This window comes from Crotalus tigris, unplaced genomic scaffold (assembly GCF_016545835.1).
Source record: "Crotalus tigris isolate CLP2741 ecotype Arizona unplaced genomic scaffold, ASM1654583v1 scf7180000017916.3911339, whole genome shotgun sequence".
Lineage (NCBI taxonomy): Eukaryota > Metazoa > Chordata > Lepidosauria > Squamata > Viperidae > Crotalus > Crotalus tigris.
The window spans coordinates 3,742,422-3,757,750 of record NW_024096718.1 but is presented as its reverse complement, the minus strand read 5'-3'; the positions used below and the strand labels follow the sequence as shown (position 1 = coordinate 3,757,750).

The window sequence follows — 15,329 nt, the reverse complement described above, 5'->3', positions numbered from 1 at the left end:
GGGCGGAGGTGCTCCTCGTGGCTCCGTATTGGCCACGGAGGCCGTGGTTTGCCAACCTCGTGAACCTCTCCAGGTCTCCTCCATGGAGGATTCCTCCAGTTTGCATTTCTCTCAGCCAGGGGGTTCTGCATCATCCAGACCCCCAGTGGCTTCACTTGAACGCCGGATCCTAACTGAGGACTCCTGTTCGCCAGGCATCATCTCCATAATTCAGGCCTCCCGGAGGCCTGCGACAAACCGTATCTACAATTCCACTTGGAAGAATTTCTGTCATTGGTGCGAAAGACACCATTTGACTATCTCGGATTTGACTATTCTAAGGAGTACTTACTGGAGGGGCTTGACAGGGGCTTGGCGCCTAATACCATACGCAGACAGGTGGCGGCTCTCTCCACCATACTTACCTGTGACAACTCGGTGTCGTTAGGTCAACATCCTTTGATACGCTCCTTTTTCAAGGGTGCCACCAACACCAAGCCCCCTGTGGTTCATAGGTATCCCTCTTGGGAGTTGCTACAGGTTCTACAGGCCCTCACCAGGACGCCCTTTGAACCTCTCAGAACCTGTGACCTATGGTCCTTGTCCAAGTCGCCTTCCTGGTGGCAATTACATCTGCCAGGCGGATTTCTGAGTTGGTGGTGCTTTCCATCAGGGATGACTTATGCATTTTTCATCGGGACCGGGTGGTCCTTCGCTTGGACCCTACTTTTATTCCGAAGGTCAACACTTTGTTTCATAGGGCTCAGGAAATTGTACTTCTAGATTTCTGCCCTAATCCGTCTCATGACCTGAAACGGCAATGGCATTCTCTGGATGTCCACCGGGCCCTCCGCTGCTATATCAAGCGGACGGCGGCCTTCTGCAAGTCCAAAGCCCTCTTCGTTTCCTTTCACCATTCCTCCATGGGGAGGAGGGTGTTTGCCTCTACGATAGGCAGATGGATCAGGGCTTGCATTGCGGGAGCTATTAATTGAATTCCCTACTGGTTCCAGGTCGTGTTACGGTGCACTCTACGCGCAGTGCGGCTACCTCCGTGGCATGGGCCACTCAGGCGTCCATTGAGGACGTTTGTAGAGCGGCTACATGGTCTTCGCCTTCACCTTTCATGAGGCATTACAAACTGGACAGGTTTGCCTCTGCGGATGCCTCCTTCGATCGGAGGGTCCTACAACAGATGGTATCTAGGGATGAGACACTGGACCTGACTGCTTCCCTCCCACAGGGACAGTGAGGCTTTGGTATGTTCCATTGGTGGATTCTCCATCTCCTGTGCTAGAGAAGGGGTGTTGTCTTACCTGAACGCCTTTTCTCAGCACAGAGACGGAGAATCCACTCCCGCCTGTTTGGGTCCGCCAGGTCCAGTGTTAGGGTTCTTGGAGCCAACATGTCAGACTATAGTCAGTGGCTTTCGCCCTTGTCAAGACTGGGTGTGTCCTAGTCCAGGATGGGCATGGCAAGTTTGACTGACTTGATCTAATGGGCAGGAAGACAGAGCAAACCCATTGGTGGATTCTTCATCTCTGTGCTGAGAAAAGGCGTTCAGGTAAGACAACACCCCTTCCATTGATTGAAACACCTACTCTTAATTTCACTGTCAACTCTACAAATGAGCATGGCTGCAACTGTTTTTTTCTTCTCATTCTAGGTTGCCACTAGAACGGAGAAGGGGTGTTGCCCAGGTGCTTCATTAGTCAAAATAATATTCTGTCCTGTGGGAACCAAGGTCATCAGCTGCTCCTGAGAGTAGGGACTGGACCAGGGGTAGGCAACCCAAAACACTCAAAGAGCCACTTGGACCCGTTTCCCACCAAAAACAAAACACTGGGAGCCGCAAAACCCTTTTGATAGCTAAAATGAAGATAACACTGCATATATCCTTTTTTACCTTTATTATAGGTGTGTGTGTAAGTGTGTATGTGTGTGTGTGTACACACACACACACACACACATATACACATTAAAAATAAAACTAAAAATATGACTCTTGGGAATACCCATACTATTAAAACAATGATCACCAAGAGAATGCTTTAAGAGAATAAAATTACATACACACACAGGTAAAAAAAGGATATATGCAGTGTTATCTTCATTTTAGATGTCAAAGGGGTCTCTCCCTCCCTCTCTATCTGCCCTTGGTCTGCCACTCCTCTTCCCCCACTCTCTCTCTCTCCCTCTCTCTCTCTTTCTCTCTCTCTCTTTCTCCCCCCCCCATCTGCTGCTCACCTGGCAAGCTTCAAGCTGTTGTCCAACAACCTCCGGGGTGGGCAACCTCGTCTCTTTTATGACTCATGGACTTCAACTCCCAGAATTCCTGAGTCAGCCTAGCTGGGCTAGCTACCTCTCTCCTGCCCTTCCTGCTTCCTGCTTCTTTCAGAGACGCAGCAAAGGGAGGAGCTCCACCCAGAAAGCTTTTCAGCTCCTCGGAGAACACTGTGAGTGCACTCTCTTTTACACATACACATACACATACATACACACACACACACACAGACACACACACACACAGAGAGAGAGAGAGAGAAGCAGGGAAGTGCAATTGCCTCTCTCTGTCTCTGTCTCTCTCTGCAAAGGCAGAGGAGGCTGGGAACCACAGGGGAAGGCTCAAAGAGCCGCATGCGGTTCCGGAGCCGCAGGTTGCCGACCTGTGGACTGGACGTTTCATAAATAGCCCACCAAATAATCATATTGGGAAATATAGTTGCTTGCATAGTTTTATGGGTGGGACATTTAACTTTGTATTGGGCAATTGTTACTTGTGTATTCAGACTTGGTTTCATTTTTGACCATGCCGATATTTTGTAAATAATAAACATGTTCTTTGAGGAATTCTCAAACCTCGGAGTTCTGCTTTATTTGTCTGTGTCTGTTGGAACCATGACATTCTCCTTCACATGAAGGAGATAATCCTTAAAGTTCATATACATTTGCTACATAAAATATGTAGCTTCCTCAATAAATCAGTGAGTATAATGTTTGTGACTCATTTGTTTAATTGGATTCTCTTTGTCTAGTTTTAGGACTTGTGGAGAAGAGATTATGTTTTGATCTGCAAAAATATTGAAAATTCAAAAGGATTGTTGTAGCCAAATTTGGCTTACCTACAGTATATATTACCTACATTATATACAGTATATATCATACAGAGCTGCCCCTGTGGGCACGCACGCCATTTCTGGGCTTTTCCCCCTCCCCCTCTCTGTGCATGCGCAGTCCGGGAATAGCTGCAAGAGCTGGGTGGGGTGAGGAAATGTATAAAAGGAGCAGTTTTGGTGGGAGAGTGAATGAAATCAGAGCCACCATCTCCCTTCCTTAGTGTAGCCCCATCAGAGTGAGCAGAGACAGCCCCAGTACGGCCGGAAAGGAGCCCTCACCTGGTGCGGGTCCTGTCTACAGGGTGGCTCTGACGGGGGCAGCAGCTGCTGCTCTGAGCCCCTCGACTGGCCATCCACACAGAGAAGCAGGAGGAGGAGGCGATAGCGGTGATCCCTGCATCGCTAAGCCTGGCCGGCCGCAGATCTGGAAGCAAAGCTGTGCCGACCATCCTTGCGCTGATGGGGCAGTGGCGGGGGAAGGTGAGCTGTGGCAGACGCTCTCCCCTCCCCGCCCAAAGGCGTATGTGGGACAATGCAGCAGCAGCAGCAGCAAAGGGTGCCCGCATGCCAGATTCTGCCTTCCCCCGCCGCCAGCATGAGGATGGTCGGCAGAGCTTTGCTTCTGAATCTGCTGCCTGACATTATCGGCCCCCACACACAAAAGTCAGCGAGCACATGGGGGCCGACAGTGTCTGTCAGCAGCCACAGCATCCTGGCTGTCCTGCATAATGGTGGACTGGCTACAGAGCCCCATCGGCGTGGGTGGAAATTGCTCTGGGATAGCTGGAAGAAAGCCTTTGCCCGGCCTGGGCGCATCCACTCGACAGATCTGACGGGGGTGGCTTCTGCTGCTGCTCTGACTGGTCAGTCCTGCAGGGAAGCAGAAGGGGCAGCTGGTGCATGAATCTGCTGCCTCGTCGGGCTGCTAGTGAGCAGCCGAGCTGGCTCCAGACCCCCGGCTGCCCCTCCTCCTGCTTCCCCGCATGGCTGACTGGTCAGAGCAGCAGCAGAAGCCACCCCCATCAGATCCGTTGAGGGGATGAGCCCAGGCCAGGCAAGGGCTTTCTCCCCCCATAAATCAGCGAGAAGCAAAACCTCTCTTATTATGGCTTAGTTCACAACCATAATAAGTTGCTCCTCCTGAGCAAAGGCACATGAGCTGGGTTTGCACCTCAACCTAGATTTTTGGGTGGAGGGGGGGAAATAGCAAGCCCCCGCGTGCCGATGCAGCAAAAAGATTAATGGGCTGCTGTGACCCGCCTCTTGTTCCGGCTGCTGTGGATGATGGAGATGCCAGCACCAGGTAGAAGAGCTGGGCCCTGAGGCGGGGGGATCTCACTCCCTGGGCTGTGAAGTGTAGAGCAATTGGGGGGTGGGGTACAGACAACACGTGAGCAATAGAATTGAGAATGAGAAAGACGCGAGTGGAAACGGCTCCAGGACACTTGCCTCGGGGCTCTGCTCTTCTGCTCGGCTGCTAGGAAAAAGATTCTCGGGAACAAAGGTTTTTTTTTTTATGGTTGTGAACTAAGCCATAATAAGAGAGATTTTACTTCTTGCCGGTTTATGGGGAGGGAGGAAGCCCTTGCCCGGCCTGGGCTCATCCACTCGACGGATCTGATGGGGGTGGCTTCTGCTGCTGCTCTGACCGGTCAGCCATGCAGGGAAGCAGGAAGAGGTGGAGGGCCAGCTGGGGGTCTGGAGCCACCTCGGCTGCTCACTAGCAGCCTGACGAGGCAGCAGATTCGCACACCGGCTGCCCCTTCTGCTTCCCTGCAGGGCTGACTGGTCAGAGCAGCAGCAGCCGTCGCCCCCGTCAGAGCCATCCTGTAGAGAGGACCCGCACCAGGTGAGGGCTCCTTTCTGGCCGTCCTGGGACCATCTTCACTAACGCCAATGGGGCTGTCATGATGCAGGAGGCTGTGGCTGCTGATGGACACTGGCGGCCCCCATGCGCTCGCTGGCCTCTGTGTGTGGGGGGCTGATAGTGTCAGGCAGCAGCTGCTCCAGCCCTTGCCTTGCCTTGCCCCGTGGCAATTGGCACACCCGCCCTGCCTCTCCTCGCCTCACCCCACAGGATGAGCCTCCGGTCCACCGCCCCACCCGCCAGAGACCCTCTGGATCTCCTCCAACCTTTCCCGGCCCCCATAAGCATCCTTCCCCACAAACAGCATCAAGGTGGCCACACCTGCCGTGACCACGCCCACCCACTTAGTCGGCCACGCCCACCCGGCACGCAGCAATAAATAAATGGGTTTTGGTTGTGGTTTGGGTACTTGGTCTCTAAAAGGTTCTCCACCACTGGTATATATTGTAAACTATAGATTATATGGCAGATAAAATATAATTTTATTTCTATGCACTGTGTTGCCAAAAATCTCCCCCTCTTTCAGGTGGACATTCCACTACAGTCCACTACCTTGCACAGACAAGATACAGAAAAAGGTAGACACTATGGAAATTACAGTGTGATGTTGGATTATTTTGGATAAATAAACTGATTATTAATATTTATACATTGTCATTTAGGAGGCTGAATATGGTGGGCATGATCAGATAGATCTGTATGACGACGTCATCTCTCCCTCTGCCAATAACGGTGATGCACCAGAGGATCGCGATTATATGGACTCTCTTCCACCATCTGTTGGAGATGATGTGGGCAAAGGATCAGCACCAAATGTTGTCTATACATATACAGGAAAGAGAATTGCGTTATATATTGGGAATCTTACTTGGGTAAGTGCTTGATTAGTTACTGCTGTATTAATCAGAATCTTACTTGGGTAAGTGCTTGATTAGTTACCGCTGTATTAATCGGAATCTTACTTGGGTAAGTGCTTGATTAGTCACCGCTTACTAGTCATTTAGTCCGTAATCAATTTAATTCAGAATTACTTACTGTAGTTTGGCAGTTGCTCTGTAACATTTATTGGGAAACAATTTTTGTGAAAACTTACTTGAAGGTGCAAACATGAAACATTTTTTCCCATGTGGAATATGAACTATTACTAAACTATAATTGTGATTTTTAGGATTTATAATCAATAACAGATTTGTGAAATGAACTTGCTGCTTACTTATTTTTAAAATATGGAATATGTTAGTGCGTATATTTGTATATTGTGTTGAGCATTATTGTTATGAATATTGTATTGAGAAAATTGTGCTCCTTTGTTATGCTAGAAATGTCATTTACAACTGTTTTGCAGTGGACCACAGATGAAGATTTAACTGAAGCAGTTCATTCACTTGGTGTAAATGATATTTTGGAGATAAAATTTTTTGAAAACCGTGCTAATGGCCAATCTAAGGGGTAAGAATGTATTTAAATTCAGCACAGATGTTGTTTCTAAAGATGTGTTACAATATATTTATCTTGAAAGACAATACAGATGAATAATAGGAAAAAAATAGGTGGGAGGAAGATCAGAGATCAGAATGAGAAAACTACTGATTTTAACAGAATCAAATTATAAACAACAGCTGAGATGATCTAGAAAAAGTATTTCTGGAAAACTTAGAAAATAATTTATGGAGTGAAAAAAATAGTTCCACATTTAAAAATAAAGTCATGATCATAATTATTGAGAGTTATGGGATATTCTAAGTGGCTGAATATAATACACCTATGATTGCACATTGTGCTAAATCATAATGTGGCTTGGTTTAGCATGTTATCCATTTTTAGGGATCTATTAAGAATCCTCATCATAAAATTATATTGTCTGTCCTCCAGATTTGCTCTTGTAGGTGTGGGATCTGAGGCATCTTCCAAAAAGCTGATGGACTTGTTGCCTAAAAGAGAGTTACATGGTCAAAATCCTGTTGTAACTCCTTGTAATAAGCAATTTCTGAGTCAATTTGAACTGCAATCGAGAAAAAGTAAGAATTATTCTCTACTACTTCCTGTGAACTGGAAAAACATTTTGGGAGGAGATGGGTTAGAAATTACCAATGACTATATTATATATTTGAAGGATTAATAATTTTTATATAATGTGCTATCTTTCAATCTCATTTACTGAAGGTCTATCTAACTAACTACTATTGAAGACTGCTGGAAATAGTATGTTTTGGAAATAAAAGAAAAACATGTTTCTTTAGTTTTATTAACAAATTATTCATAGTGATTTTTAACGTTATCTGTATCAGCGGTCTGCAACCTTTTGGGCACCAGGGACCAGTTCTATGGAAAGAGGTTTTCCATGGACTGGAGGGGGCATGTTTTAATTTACTGCCTGCATCCTGTAGATGGGACTTTGCTTGTTTGCACGGGCCAGTTTCTGGCAGGCCACGGACTGGTGCCGGTCCACGGACAAGGGGTTGGGGATCCCTGATCTATATACTCAAATTTATTTTTATAAAGTGTTTTGGATAGAGTACAAGCATAATATGTTTTAATCTTAAGGGCTACATAGTATTTCCTGATTTTCACTGTTTTGATTTATTAATTAAATTAAAGCACAGTGCTTTTAATATGACACTTAAAGCAGGACATCTTTTTTCAGACTTGTGCCGAAGTCTGAAAAACAGACACTGCTTTAATGAAGAGCAAAGAGGTGCTGCATCTGTGTAAGGTCCAAAACATTTATTCTGAATCATTTAAAAAAAAATGCAGTTTTACCATTTTCATGTTTTCTATGTAAAAAATAGTAACAGTTAACTTGAATGCCTGTGCATTTGAAATAAACATAATTGTATCCCTACTGGCTATTATAAAATTAATTGAGGATTTAGAAGTTTTATTCTTTACATATTTTCTTCAACATATGAATAAACTGTGTTACATAATTCTCAGTTAAATGAGTAACCTAAGTACCGTGTTTTCCGAAAATAAGACCCGGTCCTTTTTTCCCCTCCAAAAGAGGCAGCAGGTCTTAATTTGGGGGGGGGGTCTTTTCCACTCACTGCCGTGGCACCGCACCCGCCCAACCAGCCCACTTCTTTTGTGGCTAAAGGAGCAGCTTCATTCTGCAGCTAAGAATGGAACTCCAGCCTGCATTTTGCCATCAGAGGCCTTTCCACAGCTGAAAACCAAGCTACGGATTGAATCCATAGCTCGCATTTTGGTTGTAGAGGCCTTCCAGAAAGGCCTCTTGACGGTAAAATGCAGGCTAGAGTTCCATTCTTAGCTGCAGAATGAAGCTCCTCCCTCGGCCACAGAAGAAGTGGGCCAGCGAGGCAAGTGTTGATCCATGGGAGGCCTGGCTGCAATGGTAAGCTCCACTCCCCATCCCTGCCCTAGCTTGATTTTTAGGCCTGCGCCTCGCCCCAAAACTAGGGCTTCTTTTTGGGGTAGGACTTATTTTACGCCTACCCTCAAAAATCATGCTAGGGCTTATTTTCGGGGTAGGTCGTACTTTCCATAGAGGTAGATTAATTTGAAATCTGTATGTTGCAAATCATTTGGCGTATTTAGCTGTTATTCTAAATAGAATTGCATCAAATGTATGGAGAAGACACATATGGTTAATTACTATAATCAAAACAATTGCCACTGGAGTCCTGTTTATGAAAACAGTAAGCAAGACTTGCCTCTGAAGACTGATTTTTCTTTTATCTGATACTTAAATCCGTACATTGTTGCTTAGGAAATATTTACTATGAGAATCCTTGAAAGATACTTTAAGTGTTTTTTCTACTTTGTCTTATTTTTGTTTTGTACTGCCCCATACCACAACTCTCACTAGTAATGGAAGAAAGTGGTGGTTCATGTATTCATAATTTTTACAACTGAGTTTGAACTGTTTCTGTGTTATTAATTTACTTTTAAATTGTAATAGAAAGTCTCAAGAATGTTTACTATGTAATTCTTTAAATTAAAAAATAGTTTACTTGTATGGATAAAGTTATTTTGTTCCCTGAAGGTATGTTTTACTGCCTGTCTTGTAGAACATAAGTACACTTCCGCAGAAAACTAAACTAAAAGTTGTTTTACTTTTTGAAGAATCTAAGTTTCTAGTATGCCTATTGGTATGGGGAATATTTCAGGCACCTGAAGTTTATTAAGGAATTTAGCATATTTAATAAAAAAAAGTGGTAAGCAACATAAGTATCATGAGCAAAGTGGGTGGAGATTTCCATCAGATGTGGTTTGTGATCTTTATTTACAAAAATGCTTTTAGATCTTAACTGAAGAAATAATAAAGACCATCATATCAAAATTAAGAAACTATTTATTAATTTGTTCAGGGATTTGAGAACTGATTTTTCAAAGCTCACAGAAGCACTATAAATTATTTCAGAGGTCTCCAATCTTTCTCGGTTGGTGGATCAGAGGGAAAGGGAAGGGGAATCTTTTATGGGGCCATGAGCATGCGCGACACAAATGGCGGTACTAGTGCCCGCATGACACTCGCTAGCACCACTCCGTTTTTGCTGTGCTGTGCCCTGTTTGTATAGTGGTGGCAGCGCTAATGAGTGGGTGAGTACGTGCACACATATGTGTACATTGGCCAGCCTTTTCCGCGGCCAGTGAACAGCAGGCCACAGCCCGATAGTGAGCCACAGCTAACAGGTTGGGGACCCCTGGATTATTTCATGGGTCATTTTGGAAAAAAAATCAAGTCCTGATATTTCATTGGGTGCACTTAACTCTAAGCATACATATAGTATAGGTTGTCCTTGACTTACAACAGTTTGTTTAGTGACTGTTCAATGTTACAACAGCACTGAAAAAAGTATCTTATGATTGTTTTTCACACTTTATGACTATTGCAGCATCTCCATGGTTATGTGATCAAACCTGGGTACTTGGCAACTGGTTCATATTTATGACACTTGAAAGTCCCAGTGTCAACTGATCACCTTTTACAATTTTCTGACAAGCAAAGTCAATGGGGAAGCCAGATTCACATAACAACCATGTTACTAAACAGCTACAATGGATGCACTTGAGTGTGGCAAGAAAAGCTTGTAAAATAGGGCAAAATTCATTTAACAAATGTTTTGCTCAGCAACAGAAATTTTAAGCTCAATTGTGGTTGAAAGTCGAGGACTACCTGTAACATGTATTCTAGCCAAATTACTTTAAGATCTTAAACTCTAGTAGTTAGATAAAAACTAGAGAATCACATTCTTTTTTCTTGGTAAAAAATTTTTTGTACAATTTTCTTTCTAAATGAAAACATAAACATAGAAAACAAAACTCTTATTAAAAATATGTTGCCTGTAAAACAGAATTGCCAAGGAAAACTATAATTGACATAGAATAAACCAGTTTAAAAGTCTTGTTAATTCTGTAGTACACTTCAAGCACTTTATTTCATTAACTGCAGCTACACAATCAGGCCAGATGTCTGGTGAAGGAAAAGCTGGTCCCCCAGGAGGTAGTTCACGAGCAACTTTTCCTCCAAGTAACAGAGGGAGGGGCCGTTTTCCAGGTGCCCTTCCTGGAGGAGACAGATTTCCAGGACCAGCTGGACCTGGAGGGCCCCCTCCACCTTTCCCAGGTAAAGTATTTCCTTCTATTGTATATGTTTTGCAGTTTGTTGTTCTGCAGAGGTAGAAGACTTGAAGCTTTTTATTTTGTTCCTTAAATTTTAGCAGTAGTGCAGAAATATTGCTGTATTGTGTATTGAACAAAGTCTTAGACCAGTGGTGGCGAATATATGGAATAGATACCAGAGGTGGCACTCAGAGCCCCCTCTGTGGGCATGCATGCCATTGCCCCAGTCCTAGGCCTTCAGCTGGGTTTTATAAAACCTTTTCGCTTTAGGCCTCTGCCGCCAAGTGCAAAAAAAAAAAAAAAAAAAAAGGTTCAATGAGTCAATTTCAACTTCTTGCGGGGAAAAAAAAAGATCTTGCAAAGTTGGAATTGATTGATTGAACTTTTTAGTCCCACCCAGTCTGCCGTTACCACAACAGCCACGCTTAGCCAATGGGTCACACCCACCCAATTGGCCACATCCAGCCAATGGGCCACACCCACCCGGCACCCGACAATGCATAAGTGGATTTGGGGTTGCAGTTTGGGCACTCGGTCTCTAAAAGGTTCGCCATCATTTAGACACAGTATAATATAGTTTTGCAATAAATAGAAACAGAAATGTAAAATATTCTAATTTTACATTAACTAATGGTTTCTCTTCTATTAAAATACAGACTTTCCACTTTTTTCGTTTGAAAAGGTAGTCAGTTTAGAATAGAATGAAACTCCTTTTAAAGCTGCCTAAGTTGTTAAAAGCTTTCCTAAATTGTTTGTTAAATAAAATGAATAACAACAACATAATTTATTAAATGTATATTTCACCTGATTCCCAGCAAGACTCAGCAGTACGGTATGGTAGTTTTATTTATAAGGTTTCTTCCATATTTGTCATTTTCATTTTTGTTTATTTTGATGGTATGCTTATTCTATGTTCTACTGTTGATACTTCCCTTCTGAGCCTATACTCAAATTGTGAGCTTTTTAAATAAAAGAGACAGAGGAAGAAGACTTCTTTGAATCATTATTTTATAGAAACAAACAGCAAATCAAATGACATTAATATGATTACCGTTATTTTTTTTTAGTTTTTATCCTTCCTTTTGTCTAAAAAGGGGAGAATTAGAATCTGACATCTATTTGGATTTTATCTATGAGACAGCATAATTATTGCAAATGTTGGTATGTGTTTGGAAAAACATGGGCAGTAGAATATTAATAATGGACATTTTTCTCTCCCTCTTTAGCTGGACAGACTCCTCCACGTCCACCTCTAGGTCCTCCTGGCCCACCAGGCCCACCAGGTCCTCCTCCACCTGGCCAGGTTCTGCCTCCTCCACTAACTGGTCCTCCTAATCGTGGTGACCGTCCCCCTCCTCCAGTTCTGTTTCCAGGACAACCGTTTGGCCAACCTCCATTGGGTCCACTTCCACCTGGTCCTCCACCTCCAGTTCCAGGCTATGGTCCTCCACCAGGTCCTCCACCCCCACAGCAAGGTCCTCCTCCACCTCCAGGTCCTGTCCCCCCTCGTCCACCTGGTCCTTTAGGACCACCCCTTACACTGGCTCCTCCTCCTCACTTACCTGGGCCACCACCAGGAGCTCCCCCTCCCGCCCCACACGTGAATCCAGCTTTCTTCCCCCCACCAGCCAACAGTGGCATACCTACATCAGACAGTCGTGGTCCACCACCTTCAGACCCCTATGGCCGACCTCCACCATATGACAGAGGTGATTATGGGCCACCAGGCAGGTGAGTATGTCTTGCATATTTATTGACTTAAGGGAATTCTAGAGCCCATTCAGATAGTATTGTTACATTTTGGACAAGGGATATTTAACATCTGGTGTCATCATTAAAACAGTATTTTCCTATTTTTAACCCCCCTCTGAGTATTTTATGACTTTGGGATCTCCAATGTTCTTCTGTTGATAAGAGTTCTAGAATTCTCTGCAGTGGGGAATATCTGTCATTTTGCATTAGAAAGTGATACAAAAACATGTTTCACCAGAAAAAGAAAGAAAATTGAGGCTCATAATTGCAAAAAAGTGTATATAGAGCTCACCCATACTTTAACTGAATAATCACTGTTCCTTTTTGTCACTATTTGCTTCCCAGGGTTGTTGTGACACCTGCCTACCAAAGCATTGTACCAAACAGTTGATTAAAAATACTACTTAGGTCTTTTGTCTTTCATTCATTTACATATTTGTTTGTTTTTGTCCTTTATGTATTGTATGTAAGCCTTTTAAAGAATGTATTATGAATATTATTTTAATGAGATCTATTACATCTCTCTTGCCTTCAGTAGATTTGCTTTTAACTTTAAATATCCTTCTTTTAATGAGTCTGTTACTCACAAAACAGCTATCTATTAAATGTAAGGAGATTTATACTTGTATAACAGACATGGCTTTTGCTTTCTTCTGTCTCTTATACATAGATACCCATCTGCTCTGGAATGTTAAAATTCATTATTCTGATGGACACAGTTCTCTCAGTGGCATAATAGCCAATAATACAGTTCAGTATCTACTGTCTTAAGATTTAAATTTTAGAGTTGGACTGGTTTGAAGGGACAAAGTTGTTTTGGACCCTGTGTGGATTTAAATTGCTCTGCAGTTGCAGAGGGCAAATATGCAGTCCCGAGAAAAGAAGTAGCTGTGTTTATGGAGTTACTGCAAGTACTATATGAGTGCACTTATGTATACAAAAGCACTTTTTCCTTTCAGATTCAAAATACTACAAAGCTCTACTAAATGGACAGAATTTGAATAGAACCTCTGTGGATTGTCTTAAATTGGCATGCTTTTCTTTTCAGTATGCTTTACCTATGTTTAGGGATCTTCATTTGCAATACTTACTGTCTAGAATAACTAGTTATTGTGATAGAATATCACAATATTGTGATAGAACATTTTCAGGTGGCAGAATATATGAGGAAACACCCATTACAAAAGAAAGGATGACAACAGGCATATTGCAGTGTATTTGAGCAGTACTTTTTCAATATTCAGCTTATTAATATCTATAGTGAGTTCACATGACTGCTTCACCACTCAACATTTATTTGCTAGCTTCATTTGAAAGCATGCTGTAGGCTTATAGTGTTTCTTTATATTTATTTTTTGATGGTATTTATATTATGTGAATGTTATATCACCTCTCAAAATTTTGTAGGTTGTGATACATACTTTTTTTTGCATGTTGTAAGTATATCAGTGAGGCTTTATGGGCATGAAGATTTGTTAAATAAGTAGCATAGTTTTTTTCTGAAACATTGAGTCCAGTAGTATTAATTTATTTGTGGAATTAACATCTAAAATGTAAGAAAGCTTATTTTTATGAAGTTAAAGCATTATGCATAAATGCTTGAAAGAATATGCAAAGAACTCAATAAATTTATATTTTAATATAAAGAGAATAATTTAATAAGCAAAGGAGGGCTGAGGGTGGTGAAAGCAGAAGTAGAACCTCTGCACATAATGACCAATATTTTCATGATGATCTCAACTACAATCCATAACTATATTTAAATTGTCAATTATATATCATAGGCGTTTCACTGGAAATAACATGTCCATAAGAGAACAATTACATATGCCATTGTATTGGAGACAAACGAAAAATAATACTCAAAACGCAGGGAGGTATGAATTTTTAGACATTTCCTCTTATGCTAAATCAGCTGTAGGATCTTGATCCACTTCTTGCTCTTAAGAGGATAGAATTGCTTATTCTGCATTTTCTTTCTACCAGAAGAACTAACATTTGCAAGAAACATTTCTCAAAAGCAATTTAAGCCATATAATTTATAGTACTGGAAGGAATATGAAGAACATATAGTCCAGTGGTTCTCAACCTGTGGGTCGGGACCCCATTTGGGGTCGAACGACCATTTCACGGGGGTCACCAAACAACGCAGTCCGCCATTTTTTCCCCCTTTTCCTTAGCTGTGCTACTCCCTTTTATTCTATTGGCTTTTGAAAGCCAATAGAAATTGTCCAGGCTGTCTCTGCCCTGCTGAGCCCGCCAAAAGTCACATTCTGCAAACGGTGCTGCACCAGTTGAGTAGTCCTCGACTTACGACCGGTTGAGTAGTCCTCGACTTACGACTGGTTGGGGGTCGCGGTATTAAAAAGGTTGAGAACCACTGATATAGTCTAACATCACACAAAGCATGATCTCCTTTCTAAGTGTCTCAGTGAAATTATGTGATTTTGATTTGTATTTGTTACAAGCTGAGGGAAGGAGAAAACTGGTTAATTACATCTTGGGTGTAGGAGAGTGCCTGTAGAAGGAAAAAAGTACGCTCTGTTCATATTGTCAGTCTTCAGATCTTGTTTAAGATAGAGATTGACAGATGTCACAAAGTTCAAAAGGGCACTAGCAGAATAAGTTAACATTTTCTATCTCCAATTTTAGGTAATTAAGTAATTAGCCAAGTGTGCAGCCAGCATATTACCTTGCTTGTGTGTACTATATCATTACAGAACATAGAATATTTTTAATTCTTGGCACAATTGTTTACTTATTGTTTCTCATAAAAGAATAAGCATATGTATTTAGGCCATACTTTTTGATTGGGGCAACTTTGATTCTGTACCTGAATTATACATTGATTGACAGAAGTTTTGTAAGCATCTGAAGCTTTCTGAAGATGGAAAGCACTGCATAAATATGTCAGAATTGTTGCTTTTGTGATAGTATACTTTTTTCTCTCTAGCTTGCAGATTTTGTATGCAAAGAAAAAGCTTTCTTTTTATGTGTTTTGCTTATAATTCCATATTAAAATTACTGTAATA

At 42.5% G+C, this 15,329-nt stretch overlaps 1 protein-coding gene across 4 annotated transcripts in view; it reads left to right on the top strand.

The window, feature by feature from the left end:
- Positions 1-15,329, top strand: part of CPSF6 (cleavage and polyadenylation specific factor 6) — a 48,631-nt gene that overhangs the window by 13,077 nt on the left and 20,225 nt on the right. For 2 of the 4 annotated variants that reach the window (XM_039344509.1, XM_039344510.1), the window contains exons 2-7: positions 5,625-5,834; positions 6,308-6,411; positions 6,835-6,980; positions 10,376-10,549; positions 11,772-12,276; positions 14,082-14,174. In XM_039344509.1, the coding sequence (XP_039200443.1) occupies positions 5,625-5,834; positions 6,308-6,411; positions 6,835-6,980; positions 10,376-10,549; positions 11,772-12,276; positions 14,082-14,174 (1,232 nt within the window). The remainder of the gene's footprint in view (positions 1-5,624; positions 5,835-6,307; positions 6,412-6,834; positions 6,981-10,375; positions 10,550-11,771; positions 12,277-14,081; positions 14,175-15,329) is intronic. The other 2 variants (XM_039344511.1, XM_039344512.1) reach the window with 1 other exon arrangement.